Below are 16,171 nucleotides of genomic sequence, written 5' to 3'. Positions count from 1 at the left end.
GAAGGGCCGTAAAATGGAAAGCACACATAGTGATAAAACACAGGCTTGGAATCCAAAAAACCTCAGTTTGATTACAAGGTCCAAATTTTTAGTTATAAGATGAGATGATGGATATCTTAATTTACGTGATTGTGGTAATCATGTTGTAATATATGTATTGAATCATCATGTTGTATACCATCAAAAAAATCATGTTGCAGAGCCTAAAAAAAAAAAATCGCAGTTTGAATCTCACACTTAGTAGCTGGGAGGCCAAACTCCATCTCTTTAAACTACAGGTTCCCCATCGAGAAAACAAGGATAATAAAACCTGTACTTTAAAGCAATTAGTATTAATAAAGATGAAGGAATTATCATTGTTCTGCCATTTCCTTGCTGTGGGTCCTTGGACAGGTTGACTTCTCTGAGCTACAATTTCCTTATCTGTAAAACAGAAATGATAGAAATGGATCCAGGATTAAATGAGATAATACATGTTCAAAATCAGCATGATGACTGGCAGCAGTGAGCACTTAGGAGATGTGAGCAATGATGGTGGTGATTCCAATGATATCAATCGTATCATGCAGGATGCTTGCAACTCTATGGGACAGAAAACCCAAACAGAAGTGACTGCAACAGTAAGAAAATATTATTCCCATGACAAGTCCTGAGGCCAAGAGGTTCCAGGTTGGGTGATTCATTGGCTCAAAAATGTCATCAAGGGTCTAAGCTCTTTCCTGCCTTCACTCTGAGTTTCTTGGTGTGTTGGCTCTTTCCTGCCTTGGGCTGTCCCCTCATGGGTGCAGGATGGCTGCCGCCACTCCAGACATCACATCATCTCCTAACAAACTCCAAAGGCAGAGGATATCGCATCTTTCCTTTTTAAGGGAAAGGGAAATTTTTCTGGAAACCACCCTGTAGCAGCAACCTTTCTCTCATTACCTCATTACTCGAAACAGCTTAGACACACTAAGGCCTAAACCTATCCCTGGCCTCATGAGAGGGGAATAGAATCATGGCTCTGTTAGAAAGGAAGAAGGTGAGTGCAGATGGCTGTAGAGACCAACCAACCAAAATCAGTCACCTTGTTAATGATGAGGAAAACGCTGGACACCAAGCACTGGGAGGGAAGAAAGAGGTAACCGGGGTGGAGGGGAAGAGGGTTAGCTATGGAGTTCTCAAGAGAGGAATCTTTGGAGTCACAAAGTTGGATCCCAGATTTTTGGCTCTGCCACTGTCTACCTGTTGAACCCGGCCATGATTTACCCTCCATGGCTTCTTCCCACAGCTGCTAAAAGCCAGCATCGAGGGATGCTTGAGAGGAACACTAAGCCATGTAGAGTATGTGCTCAATAAAAAATGAAGCTACCACTAGTACCTCCAGCCTGGTGACAAGCACAGAAGCCACGTCAGTTGCTAGGCCAATAATCACTGCAGCCCTTGAATGCAAATGTGTGTGTGCAGACTTTCTTCTTCAGGAGACTTTCTTCTCTGTGACTGCAAGAGCATGTTCAGAACAAGGGGGGGACATTAGGAGTGTGGTTGAACCAAACGGGCACCAGGATCTGCTTCCGTGGCAACATTTGGATGCTTCATAATCCTGGGAAAGTTGCTGATCCACCTCATGCCTCAGTTTCCCCATCTGCAAAATGGAATGATAGCTCATTACATCACAAGATCAAGCAAGCCCACCTGGGTGCTGCCGTATAAACTGTCAGGAAAGATGGGCTACTGTTGGCAGATTTTCTCTTTTTGCCATAAAGACGCAGTTCTTCATTCTGTCTCTCACTCACTTGGCAAGTTGGCGCTACTTGAGCAGTGGTGAGAAACTTGGCTTTCAATCCTTGCTCCTTCTCTTAAAGCCACGTTGCTTCTGAGCATCAGGTGTTTTTTTTCAGCAATGTGATCAGCCCACCTATCTCTCCAGAGATGAGACACTCCAAATAAAAAGTTGTGCAGACCGACACTCCACCTACAATGTCATTTCGTTTATGCTTACTTGCCACAGTTCCGGTTTTTGTCTTGTTCTTTCTTATCACGCACACTTTTCTTTGACATCCTGCCTGAGACTTCTTCCTAGGCTAGGTCACTACTTAGCATCATCCCCCAAATTTCTCTATTTTCCCTTCTACCCAAATCTTTATGCATCATTATCAGTAACCTTCTAAGTGTGCCTCAAACTTTTCATTATAAGACAGTGACAAATATAAATGTATTCTTTTAAAAGATTTATTTATTTGAGAGAGAGAGAGAGAGAGAGAGAGAGAGAGTGTGTGTATGTGTGTGTGTGTGTGTGAACAGGGAGAGGGAGAGAATCCTCAAGCAGACTCCCTGCTGAGCACTGAGCCTGATGCTGGGCTCCATCCCAGGACCCTGAGATCATGACCTGAGCCAAAATCAAGAGTCAGCTGCTTAACCAATTGTGCCACCTGGGCACCCCATTAGTTATTTTAAATTTAATCTATTTTCCACAGCCCAAAGGTACTGGTACTGAATTAGAATGTGAAAAATGCCAACTACACACACAGTGCTTATTACAAATTCTAAATAAAATATGTAATTTTAGTAAATGCAAATATACCTTGGAGATATTGTACATTTAGTTCCAGACCAGCACAGTAAAGCAAATATTGCAATAAAGTGAGTCAAATAAACTTTGGGATCCCCAGTGCATAGGAAAGTTATGTTCTGCACTGTACTGTGGTCTATTCAGACGCGTGCACTAGCATTGTCCCTAAGGAAACAATGTACATAACTTAATTAAAAATACTTTATTGCTAAAAAATGCTAACCATCATCTGAGCTTTCAGGGAACTATAATCATTATGATTATAATGGAAAACTTTGGAATATCACAAGAATTACCGAAATGTGACACAGACACAAAAATGGTGCCAATAGATTCGCTCGATGTCAGGTTGCCGCAAACCTTCAATCTGTAAAACCTGCAGTATCTGTGAAGTTCGATAAAGCAGAGCACAAGAGAATGAGGTGTGCCCGTCTTTGCTGAGGTCCTACTGTGTGTGTCGCATCGGGCCACAGGGATGCCTGAGACACAGTTCCTGCCCTCAGAGAGCTGACTCCAGTTTAGGAGGAAAGACCTGCTGCTAAGTAAACATTATACATATAAACACTTCTAAAATCAATATTCAAGTAGTGAAGGCCTTTTAGAAAGAATGGTGGCTTTTGAAAGCTCTGAAGTGAACATCACTGGAAAAAATAAAACATCAAAAGATGAATTTTCTTTAGCGGCCTTTAGCATTTTATTTTATTTTTAAAAAAGATTTATTTATTTATTCATAAGAGACACAGAGAGAGAGGCAGAGACACAGGCAGAGGGAGAAGCAGGCCTCCTGCAGGGAGCCCGACGTGGGACTCGATCCTGGGACCCCAGGGTCAAGACCTCAGCTGAGGCAGACACTCAACCACTGAGCCACCCAGGCGCTCCACCTCTAACATTTTAAATGTCCAAGATTCTATCATTTTCCCCAAACAGATGGATCCTGAATGATGACACACTAAAGGTGTGATTACTTATCAGTTTGATTTGTTCAGGTTTTTCTGATCCTCCCTGAGAATGAAGCCAAGGCTGAGTGTGAGTCAGAGGCTGAGGGCCACAGCCTCTCCTTTAGGTGTTTAACCCCACGAAATGGGATGCTAACTAGGGTGGTGCTTCCACTGAATGGAAGGGATGAAATTTCCTTTTAGATTTCTGTTTCAGAGAGCAGTCTTCAAGGCAAAGGGAAGAAACCAACTCTGCCTCTAGTAAAAGCACTGAGAAAGTTATTAGGGGCTCACGGAGTCTACAGAAGGCTGAGGACCAGGCTTGGAAAAAAGGCTGGAATCCAGGGTGTTCCAGAGGTCAAGGCACCAGGACCACTGCCAACTAGATCTTACATTCAGAGATGGAGGCAAGCCCACAGAGAGGGCCCAGGGCCTGTGCCCAGCCCTTCTTCTACACACCACCCTCTCTCCAAAACAGATGCTCTTGGCCACCCCTAGGACTTGGGAGCATAGACACCAGTGGCTTGATCTGCCCTCACAAGCTTGGGGCCCTTTGAGTAGGGTGCCCAGAGTATGGTCTAAAAAGGTTGATACAGGCTCTGGCTGGACAGAGGTGAAGCCAGAGGGATCAAAGTAGAGCCTTCCAAAACTCAGGGAGCCCTGGTGCCCAGGTCTAGGGGAGATACCACTTACAGCAAAGGTCTATCCCTCTGCAAGACTCATCTGGCCACCTGGCACCACACTGCTGGCATGTACTTCCACTCTAATCCAGCCACACCTCTCTCTCAAGAGGCCAGGCCCAGGTGACACCATCCAATGGTCAAGCCCAAGTCACCTGCCTTCCCCAAGGCTATTCCAGATGGTAGGAAGCCCCATCTGGACCCTGGGGCTTCCTCCCAAGGCCACACACACAGAAGTGGAAAGGAAATCTACAGAAGAAAATCTGGGTGCTTCAGGCAGAGATGATTGGTCAGATAGCCCTAAAGCAGCAAGCACTTCTGGCTACCTCTCAAGATGCTTGACTTTTCAACTCATGATAGCCATGCACTCTGTGCTTGATGGAGAAGCATGACCATTACCAGTCCCATCCAAAAGAAAACAAGTCACTAGTCAATAGTACATTTTTGTTGGTACCCCGATCCATAATATCAGAGGACAAAAAGTTGCTTATTTAATCATGACTGGCATGACATAAGTTGACCTTCCTGCTTCTTTCCACATGTTCTCAAACTCCACCCCAAAAGTCTCCACTTTCTTGGAACTTAGGTAAATAAGCAAGAGTACTAAGAAAGCTATCATGGACTATCAGTTTAAAACTTCCTCAGGTTGGGGGGCACCTGGGTGGGTCAGATGGTTAAGCGTCTGCCTTCAGCTCAGGTCATGATCCTAGGGTCCTGGCATCGAGCCCTGCATCAGGCTCCCTGCTCAGTGGGGAGTCTGCTTCTCCCTCTGCCTCTCCTCCATGCTCATGCTCTCTCTCTCTCTCTCTCTCTCTCTCTCTCTCTCTCTCTCCTAAATAAATAAAGAAAATCTTAAGTAAATAAATAACTCAGATGGGCAAAAAGGAGTAATCAATCGCTAGGACAGGATGGTGCTAGAACGGCACTCAAAGCAGACACTTCTACTGTGGCATCCTCCTGATGACAGTACCTGCCTGAGGACACCTGCCTGAGGCCCGAAGCAGGGAAGACAACAGCAGAAAGGCAACTCAGAGCATCAAAGAATCCTTTCAGACACCTTAAGTTTCTAGGTCTATTCCTCTATTTATTAAAAGAGGCATTACGTGTGTAAAAAGATTATTTAATAAAACCTTTGCATTCACATGCACAAGGAGGGGAAGAAAACCATCCTTATAGAAACACAGAAACCTATGTGCGCTGACTTGTAGTAATGGCCAAGGCATAGTGTCGCATGAAAAACGCAAGCTGTTGAACATTGTGATGGGTTTGGTGCTGAGTGCATAATGAACAGGAATTACATCCACAGCGGACCCTTGAACAACTTAGGGGTTGGGGCATTGGAGCCCCTCCTGGTTGAAAATCTACATATAACTTTTGACTCCCCCAAACTGAACTGTTAATAGTCTACAGTAGACCAGAAGCCTAATGATCATGTAAATAGTCAATTAACACATATGTTGTATGTTCTATGTATTATACACTGTATTCTTAGGATAAAGTAAGCTAGAGAAAAGAGAATGTTATTAAGAAAATCATAAGGGGGATGCCTGGGTGGCTCAGCAGTTCCTCTGCCTTTGACTCAGGGCGTGATCCCAGGGTCCTGGGATTGAGTGCCACATCGGGCTCCCCACAGGGAGCCTGCTTCTCCCTCTGCCTATGTCTCTGCCTCTCTCTGTGCCTCTCATGAATAAATAAATAAAATATTTTTTTAAAAAAAGAAAGAAAATCATAAGGAAGAGAAAATACATTTACACTGTTGAAGTGTATTTATTGAAATGAATATGTGTGCAAGTGGACCCTCAGAGTTTAAACCCAGGTTGTTCAAGGGTCATTATATATATACATTATACTATACTATACCTACTTGTATATGCTTAAAGTGTCTCGGATGGGTATACAAATAACCTAATGAAAGTGGTAGCAGGGACTTGTGTGTGTAGGGGGATGCTGAGAATGGAGGGGTGATTTAAGCAATTTGTCTGGTTCAGTTCTTCCTGAAAGAAAGTGTTATGAGAACAAAAGAAACAAAAACAGGGATGCACTGGCTTATGATATTACCCCATAGATCCACAAATGAATTAAACATGTGCATGTACTATTCAAATAATTCAATAACTGAATAATAATTCAATAATACAGAGAATTTGAATACAATTCTATGGAAAATTGAAAAAGGTAAAAATAGAGAAATGAATTTCATAGTGAAGCAAATAGCAAAGGAACTTGCAGTGCTGAGGGGTTAACAAAGATGATTTGACCCCTTTCAGAGAACACAATCCTTTTACTCCAGCCTCCCAGGAGCGAATCTGTGTGCAAATGGGATATTTTTATTTATTATTATTAATTTTTAAAGTCGACTCCATGCCTAACATGGAACCCACTGCAGGGTGTAAACTCACAATCCTGACATCAAGACCTGAGCTGGAAAAAAAAAAAAACAAAAAAAGACCTGAGATGAGATCATTAGTTGGATGCTTAACTGACTGAGCCACCAGGTGCCCCAAATGGGACTTTTTTAAAAAAAGAAATCATTGAAAAATCCCAAATGGCTTGATTGATGAATGGTTGATTGAGACCTGGAATTTGCTTCAAGAATTTTGTTTCCTTTCTTTCTCTTGCTTTCTACAGACTCTTTCTGTAGTAGAAACATAAGAGCCAGAATTATTTTCTAACAAAGAAACAATTAAACAAGGGCCAAGGAGATTCCAAGAAGCCAAGAGGCATGAGAAAGATAAAGCACACAAATACTTTAGGCGACTTCTTGAAAATTTCTGAAACATGCTCGGAAATGTAGAATTGCAGATTTGTTAGAAAGAAAGGAAATGTGGGAGAAAGGCAAAGGTGAACAAAGACCCTCATGAAAGAGAAACCGAAGTCTACATTCTTCCCAAAAGGGAAAGAGACTAGGAATTCAAATAATTGTCTGATTTTTTTTAAAGATTTTATTTATTTACTTGAGAGAAAGAGCTCAGAGGGAAAGGGAGAAGCAGGTTCCCCACTGAGCAGGAAGCCCAACGTGAGGCTCAATCTCAGGACCCTGAGATCATGACCCCAGCAGAAGGCAGATGTTTAACTGAGTAAGCCTCCCCTGATTTTTTTTAATGCAGGCTCCTCACCAGCATGTAGCCCAATGTGGGGCTTGGACTCACGACCCTGAGATCAGGACCCGAGCTGAAATCAAGAATTGGACACTCCGTCAGCTGAGCCACCCAGGTGCACTTCAAATTGTTCTATTATTTAAATACTCTCCATAATTGCAAAATAAAGAGTTGCAGGGATGTAGTCGACCTTCCAAATATGTTTAAGCAAATATATTTTTAATTTGGAAAAAGGCAAGAGACATCACATCAGTTATTTGAAGAACCACAGGAGTCCTTCAGCACTGCCTGAAAAATTGTTTTAAAAGATTTGCTCTTATCTGCTAAAAATGGAAATTAAGGAATGAAAGGACCCTTGGGTGCTTTGCTCCAGAAGAAGCCGTAAGTCAAGGTCAAGAATGCTTCTAGAACACCACAATGGTCACAGACGGGACCACCCTGACTTAATCTTGAAGCTTCCCCAGACTCCCTGATCAGCTAACCATGATTTCTACCCCTGGTCATGGTCGACCAGAACCATGGGATTTTGAGTTCAGTATCAGCACGTAGCCCCCTTCTCTCAAGGGAATATTATCTGATGCATCCACTCTTCTTCATTCCACTGAAGGAAAATGTGGGTATAGAGAAAAGTGGAAAACACAGATAAAGCCAGCTAGGAAGTAATGCACTCAAGAAGCAAGGGGAGGGAGGAGGTAACGTTCTTTGCCGACACTCCTGTGTGTGGGCACTTCCCAAACATCATCGTCTGATTTAATCCTTACAACCACTCAGAGAGATAGGTACTTTCCTCTCCCTTCTTTCCAAATGAGGAACAGGCATCAGGAGATTAAGGACTTGCCCCAAGCCACTCAGCTCCAGCAAGTGGCTCTGTGGGGATAGGGGGAGGGGGTGCCAAGCAGTGATGATGGGGGGGAGAGGGTTGCAGCTCAAACTCTCCCACTGTCTCCTAACCTCACTTCTATTGGGGCCAACCTAATTTCACACTTGGCCTGAATTCCCTTGTGCCCAAGTTAATTTGTAAGATTGCCCTACTTTTTTTTTTTAGACAGTGACTCTATTTGAAGGCTCTTCGTCACAAGGGCACAAACATCTTTTCTAAGTGAGTACTGTTTCTACTATTTATGGAAGACTGGAATAAGCAGGAGGGCAGTCTCTGACTCACCCTCTGTGGTTCCATTTATGAAAACAGACCCCGGAGATTCCAAAGAAGAGTGATGGTGAAAGGCATGGCTCAGGCACTACCCTCCAGTTGGCTGCAAACATGTGATCCTGGCTTCTGACTGACCCAGAAATAAGGCTTCTACAAGTGAAATCTGTTGAGACCCTCATCAAAAAATATCTCTGCCTCTCCTCTCTCACAAAGTGCCTTTGGAGCCTCAGCAGATCTCGGCTCAAATATTCCAGAACACCTCCTCCCATTGGCAAAGGAGGACTGAAGCTGTCTAATTTTAGGGTCTAACAGTTGGCATGCAATTAAAACTGTATTTATTATGGGCTTCAGAGGAGAATAATTTATTTATGGGTAAATTAGGATCATTGCAATACAAACATGCTCCCACGGATCAGGAATTCGCTATGCTCAAGCAGGGACTGTGAGAACTCTGCCATTTTTACAATATGGGGCTTACTGTCACAGAGCAGAAGATCCGACACTTCTAGTCTACTTTCAGTATCATTCCTGAATGCTAAAGCGGGGTTCCAGTCAAGACTGTCTATTTTTTTAGCATTGCTAAGGATTTGAAGTAATTCATCAGAGGAAACTATAAACAAGAAAATCTCTTCCTCTTCCTGAAACAAAAAAAAATTACATTAGTTTTAATAGTTCAGAAAAGCAAATTGAGAGCATTTTGGGTTTGATTTGCTTTAAAAATTTTTGCTGACCAGAAATAGGTGAGTCTAATTATGCTGGCTCTTTTAATGATGCTGATTTGCTAAAATAGAGAAAATCATGCTTTATTATTTAAACAATGAGAAATCAAAGAAAAAAATGGATCACACTAAGCTACACTTCCACTGTCCTCCTGAGAACAAGGTTTCTGCAATATTCCTCTGCCAATTCAGTATTGCCTTCAATGTCCTGTCTCAGAGTCTTCCAACCTAGAGTATGTCCTCACCTCCACCACTGCCATTTTACAAAAAGGTATAAAGCATAAAAATACACACAAGCATGAGTCCCTTCCAACTCAAAAACTGTATCACACTGTTCTATGTGGCGTAGGACAGTTTGTTTCTAACTTGTTTTTAAGTTCTGATGTAGAAAAAAGTCTAAACCCTAAAGCTAGGATTTAGTTGTATAGCTTTCCACTATATCGTCTACTTCCTCAGGTTGAAGACAGATTGGTAACCCGGGACTATATATATATATACCCTTGGGGTTATGTATTTCACCTCCTTCTTTTAGAGAGAGCGAGAGCTAGCAGGTGGGGAGGGGCAGTGGGAGAGGGAGAGAGAGAATGCCAAGCAGGTGCCATGCCCAGTTTGATTTCACCACCCAAAGATCATGAATTGAACCGAAACCAAGAGTCGGACGTTTAACTGACTGAGCTACCTAGGGAACCCTCTGTGTCTTCTTTTCCTGACCACTCACTACTACATGGTAGCCTGGGCATGAATACTTACATATGGTTTGCAACTAGTTCCTGTATGGTCAAACCTATTCAGCATGAAGAGAAATGCAGAGCTGATCATCACTCCCAACTGCCAGTCCTAAATGAGTACACAGAAGACACCCTCCCCACCTGGGTCAGTCTTCATCACAGAGCATGCATGTTTTGTTTTCATGGAAACATTCATTACTATAGGAAATGATCTTGCTCATTTGATTCCTTGTTTGTTACTGGTCTCTTTTTATTCCAACATGCTTTTCATGACATTAGGAAACCTCTCTTTTTAATTCATTGCTGTGTTCCAAACACCTAAAAGAGGGACTGGTGTGTGATAGAGATTCAGCAAACAGCTGCCAAAGGAATGAATGCCCTAATGATTTTGGAAAGGACGAACAATGAGTCTGTGAGTCCCTAAAGATAGTACTCAAGAACTCTAGAATCCTCTAGATGATAGGTCATTTAGAGTTGGCAAAGTTTTGCAAAAAGACCAGATAGCAAATATTTTAGGGTTGGTGGGCCACATGCTCTCTGCCATGACTACTCAAGTCTGCCATGGTAGTGTGAAAGCTCCATAGACATTCTGTCATGAAAGGGCATGTGTTCCAATGAAGTGGTATGAACAAAAATGGTCAACGGTGTAATTCAAAAAGGTATCTGTACCCCTACGTTTAGTGCAGCATTATTTATAGTAGCCAAGATGGGAAGCAACCTAAGTACTCACAGACAGATCAATGGATAAAGAAGATGTGATATATGTACACATATAGTATATAAGATGTGATATATGTAAACATACAGTATGTAGTATATATATACTATGCTTTAGTGTATATAAATACATATATATATACACACACCACATATATACACCATATGGTGTGTGTGTATACATACACACACCCACTAGAATATTACTCAGCCATAAAAAAGAATGAAATCTTGTCATTTGTAACATGGATAGATCTAGAGGGTATTGTGCTAAGCAAAAAATATTCAGACTGAGAAAGACATACACCATATGATTTCACTTATACATAAAATCTAAAGGACAAAACCAGTAAAAAACAGACTCCTAATACAGAGAAGAAACTGGTGGTTTCCAGAGGGAGGTGGATGAGGGGATGCACAAGATAAATGAAGGGGACGAAGAGGTACACACTTCCAGTCACAAAATAAATAAATCACAGAGATGAGAAGTACAGCCAAGGGAATATAGTCAATAATACTGTAAGAACAGAGTATGGTGACTACTTACCGTGGTGAACGCTGAGTAGTATACAGAACTATTGAATCAGTATTCTGCACACCTGAAACTCATACAGCTATTAGTCAGCTCTACTTCAATAATAAATAAGTAAGTAAGTTAAAAAAGAAATGTGAGGAAGCTGAGAACCAGGAAAAAGAGATAACAGTGACGGCTGGAAGTTTGCTAACCCCTTCCAGACCTACAGTATCCCGGTGGCTTTCCAAGGATACATTTCACCAAGGACAAATAAAGGGAATGTCCTTACATCCCCTTTACAATAAAGGGATGTTACTCTGAGGCTTTTTATAAAGCTAAATTTTTTCCACTTAAAAACTGTTTTTAAAAAAATATTTAAATGTTTAATTTTAAAAATGTTTAATTAATTTTAAGTTTAAAAATTTGTATATGTGTGTATGTATGTATATAAATTTTTTAAGTAGGCTCTACACCCAGCAAGGACCCCAACATGGGGCCCAAACTCACACCCCTGAGATCAAGACCTCAGCTGAGATCAAGAATCAGAAGCTTAAACCAGTACAGCACCCAGCCGCCTTCTACCTTTGTTTTTTTGTCTTTTTTTTTTTTGAGTATCTGCCCTTCCTTTTTTTTTTTTTTTTATCATCAGAACATTTCTTCAGATAAATCATGGTGATACTAAATTGATTTCGTAGTGTTAATATCCTTTTTTGGAACAACAAAAGCAGGCATGCCAAGGTATGCTTCGGACATTTTTCCTCTCCCAGAAATCCCAACAGCTGAGAAGTGCCACGGTGCTCTCCCATTCATCCATCGCCTTCCACAGCCAGGGCCTCATTTACAGTCAAGAGAGCCCTTTCTCTTTGGGGGAAGAAGAGGACTTCAGAAGTTGACAGAATCACAGAGATCCAGAGAACGAAAGCACCAGGACAAAGCCGTCCCTCCCCGCATGAGCGTCCTAGGAGAACACAGACTCCCCACCTGTCTGCTGCACCTCTCCTGCCTTAGCAGGGACTGAATGCCAGAAACAACCTTGTGGGCCCCATAGAACAGATGCTTCTAGTGCCCTGCATGTCAAAAGAACTGTCTCCTCCCACTCTGGTGCCAAGGCACCGCCTTACTCCATCTCATGCTCCGCTGAGCCTTGCAGAGCCCCCTGGGGTTAGCAGAAGCAAGGTTGCCCACAGAAATGAGTGTTTAGCCCTTCAGCCACTTTGAACAGCAAATTAAGACAGGAGGGGATTATGGAACGAGTGCTGAGGAAGCCAGGAAGCCAGCTAATAGCATCTTCCCCGACAATCCTGAGTTCCAGAGCTCTTTACCTTTCTCTATACACTGGTCCAGACTACTCCAGAGGACAAGGGAGCTCAGGCCTGAGTATCTGTAGCATAATGACATCTTTTTTGGAAGAGAAGTAGCCTCTTGCAAGGTTGCCAGAGGGTTAACACCACAGTGACACATTCAGTCTGTTGGTGAAAGCCACACACGTAGACAAGTGGAGAACTGGGATATAATTTTCCAGATAATTCAGAAATCGAAACAACTTTGCCCGATCACTAAGGCAAAAGGTGAGAAACAAAGACCCTCACAATTCAAATGATTGTTTCAGTCATTTTTTTGCACTTGCAGACATGTCTTTAAGCCTAGAGTTGAGTAGGGTGGGACTGGGAGTTGTTTCTAAGCACACACTGGCCTCTACATGCAGCTCTCAGACCCGAGCAGTAATGTCAATGAAGCAACTTACCCTGGGTACAGAGAGAGGATTCTATTTAAATAAAACAAACCAAAGCATCACATTAGCTTCCTTTTATCTGTCAGTAGATCACTATGGGGCACCTGGGTAGCTCAGTTGGTTAAGCATCAGATACTTGATTTCAGCTCAGGTCATGATCTCAGGGTTGTGAGATCAAGCCCTGTGTCAGCTCCATGCTGGAGGTGGAGGCTGCTTAAGTTTCTCTCTCTCTGCCCCATCTCTTCTCTCGCTGTCTCTTAAAAAAAAAAAAAAAAATCATTGCTTTGAGGTAAGAGCCGGAAACCACACACTTATACAAGGAAAGTTTGACTTAAATAAAAGTTGTTTGATGGGCTACTTCCAGTAATCCAAGACCTAAGTAAACACTCCAAAATGTCAATAGTGGTTATGTCTGGATAGTGGAATGGCAATGGCATTCATTCTTTCCAAATTTTCAGAATTACACATATACTATGTATTTAATCCTTCTTAAATCTTTATAGATTTATTTTAGAGATAGAGAGAGATCACAAGTGAGGAGAGGAGCAGTGGAAGATAATCTTCAAGCAGACTCCCCACTGAGTGCAGAGCCCCACACAGGGCTCGATCTCGTGACCCAGGAGATTATGACCTGAGCCAAAACCAAGAGTCAGATGCTTAACTGACTGAACCACCCCGGGGCCCCTGTATTTAATCCTTTTTAAAACCAGAACAATTTACTCTCAAATGGCATATCAGTATATAGGTCTTTCTTCTTAATGCATTTTAAGTTTCTCTTCAGTAAATATTTAGATGATCTCTAGCTAGGTTACAACATAATCACATTAATCACTTACTTAATACTAACTAAATGGAGTGCATATGTACTGACCTAGATGTAGGCTGACCACCCCCCTACACACCAAAAAAAGGAGGCGTGTTTACAGATGGGTTCAGACACACACAGACAGGGCTGGCAGCCTTTGGGCTCTGAGAGAAGCCAGCTTGTGGGGTCAGAGAAGCCTCCGAGAGCAGATTCACCATCTAGAAGCAGCCTGGCCGACTTGGCAATAAGTCTTGAGCATCAGGAGATAAAGTGGTTGCAGAGAAACAACACTTGAATCCCTCCCAAACTAACGACTTGGGTGGTATATCTATGCTGTGAGGAGGAAAAGCCTTTTATTTTGGGACTGACAAAGCTCCCCCTTGAGCCCTGCAAGGTTCCAGAACTTTTGGGGGGGGGGGATGGCGTGTGGCAAAGTTAGCATTCTTCTCACCTGCTAGGGGAGACTGAGAGTTAGGCTTAGTGGGGAAGACTTTTGTTCAATAGAAGAATAATATTTTTTTAATAAATAGAGAATAATATTTATAGAACTGTTTAATCTTACAAAGTAGTGAGCTCCCTAGCACTGGGAGAAAAGACTGAAGGATCAACACTTAATGCAAAGCAGCCGGGTCAGCCTCTGAGGTCCCTTCTGGGGTCCTATGCCTCGAGCTAAAACGTGGGCTGGAATGTGCTGGGATGTGCCATTTTTGTTTGCCATGTCTGTTCAGCTCTCATGCATATGCATGAGAAACTGTTAAGAGCATGCCAAGAAGCTGACTTTCCTACCCCACTGTATTGCTGTGCTGGTTAATTCCATGTCAACTTGACTAGGCCATGGGGTGCCCAGATATTTGGTCAAATGTTACTCTAGGTGTTTCTGTGAGGGTGCTGCGGATGAAATTAACACTTAAGGCAGTAGACTCTAACATTTGATTAACTTAAAATTTTAATCAGTAAGGCAGATTGCTCCCTCTATAATGTGGGTGGGCCTCATCCAATCAGTTGAAGGCCTGACTAGAACAAAGAGACTGACCCTCCTCCCAGGTGAAAGAGAACTTTCCAGCAGACTGCCTTTGGACCTCATTTGCACCAGCTCTCCTAGATCTTCCACCTGCTGGGCCCCACTGCAGCTTTGGACTCGCCACCCTCTGTAACTGCAAGAACCAATTCCTTATAAACGTCATTCTCTCTCTCTCTCTCTCTCTCTCTCTCTATATATATATATATATATATATATATATATATATGCAAATGTTACCAGTTTTGTTTCTCCAGAGATGAATACAACTTGCCTTATCAGTCTCCTGTGCTGACCGAGTCTCCGCTTTCCCATCTCTAAGCGTTGGAAGCATTCCAAAACTCAGTCCTCAGTCATCATTCCTATGTGCCTCTCTCTGGAGGGGAGACCAGTCAGGCCGTTGCTCTAAATACCATCCCCTATAAACTGTTGGCTTTAAAGCCGGCTCCAACCTCCCCGTGGACATGCAGACCGGACCACACTTCTGATTTCTTCTTGGATGTCCAAAAAAAATCTCAAATTTAACATATCTGAAACAGAACTCTGCCCTCCACTACCCCTTTCTTCCTTCACTCTTCCATCATCATTAATGGCACCATCCTTCACCCAGCTGCCCAGGCTCAAAACCTAGAAGGCGTCCTTGTTTCTTTCTTTTTCCTTCATATCCAACCTTTAGCAAGACGTAGGAGCTATTCCAAAACAGAGGCCACATCTGTCCACTACCCATCGTCTTCACTACAAGGCTTTGCTTCTGCCCTTGGTTCCCTCTCTTTCTTCTCCTTACAGTCGTAGTGGTATTTTTAAACGATGAACCTGATCACATGACCTCTGTACTCAACACCCTCCCATGGTTTCCTGTTTTGCTCAAGATGAAATCCAAATTCCTTCCCAGGGCCTCAAACGGTGCCTCTGCTTCTCCCCCCCTGACTCCACATCTTATGGCCCTCCCGCCCTGGCCTTCCTGCTATTCCTGGAACACTCAAGCTAGATCTCACCTCAAGGCCTTTACACGTGCCATATCCTTGTCTGAAATACTCTGTCCCCAAACCTTCATGCTGGTTTTCTCCTTCACAGCATTTGTGTCTCAGCTTCCATGTCACCTCCTTGGAGGTCTTCCCTAACCAAGGGTCTATCTCCTTTTCTTCCCTACCTCCCACCCCCAACTCTGCTTTCATTTCTTTACAGTACCTATATTTGGTTGGAACTAGGTTGACCTCCAGGAGGAATCCCTACTGCTCACTTCCTTGATCTGGATCCACCTGTAGAGGAGACCAGGCCTCCAGACTACCCAAGACTTACCCAGTGAGTGCCACAGGAAACGGCCACCTCGTAACCCTCCCAGATCTCAAAAGGAAGGACAAGGAGCCACAGGTCTCCAGAAGGTACGTAGAAGTTGGGATCTGGGCCTGACCAAGGCGTGCTTGCTGCACGGGGGAAAGGAGTGTAAGCACAGTGCTCCCATCTTAGGGCAGGCTGGCCCGGGGGTGAGCGGGAGGCCTGACAGGGCTGATCCACAAACTCTAT

The 16,171-nt window shown here is 43.1% G+C and overlaps 1 protein-coding gene across 1 annotated transcript in view; it reads right to left on the bottom strand.

Annotated features, from left to right (window-relative positions):
* Nucleotides 1-1,036: 1,036 nt before the first annotated feature.
* The window catches only part of FEM1C (fem-1 homolog C), a 56,202-nt gene continuing 41,067 nt past the window's right edge, over nucleotides 1,037-16,171 (bottom strand). The window contains exon 4 of the mRNA XM_055302146.1: nucleotides 1,037-1,624. Within this exon, the coding sequence (XP_055158121.1) occupies nucleotides 1,605-1,624 (20 nt within the window). The 3' untranslated portion in view covers nucleotides 1,037-1,604. The remainder of the gene's footprint in view (nucleotides 1,625-16,171) is intronic.

This window comes from Nyctereutes procyonoides, unplaced genomic scaffold (assembly GCF_905146905.1).
Source record: "Nyctereutes procyonoides isolate TBG_1078 unplaced genomic scaffold, NYPRO_anot_genome, whole genome shotgun sequence".
Classification (NCBI taxonomy): Eukaryota; Metazoa; Chordata; class Mammalia; order Carnivora; family Canidae; genus Nyctereutes; species Nyctereutes procyonoides.
Note: the sequence above shows the minus strand (reverse complement) of the source record. Positions and strands in the feature narration are given on the sequence as shown.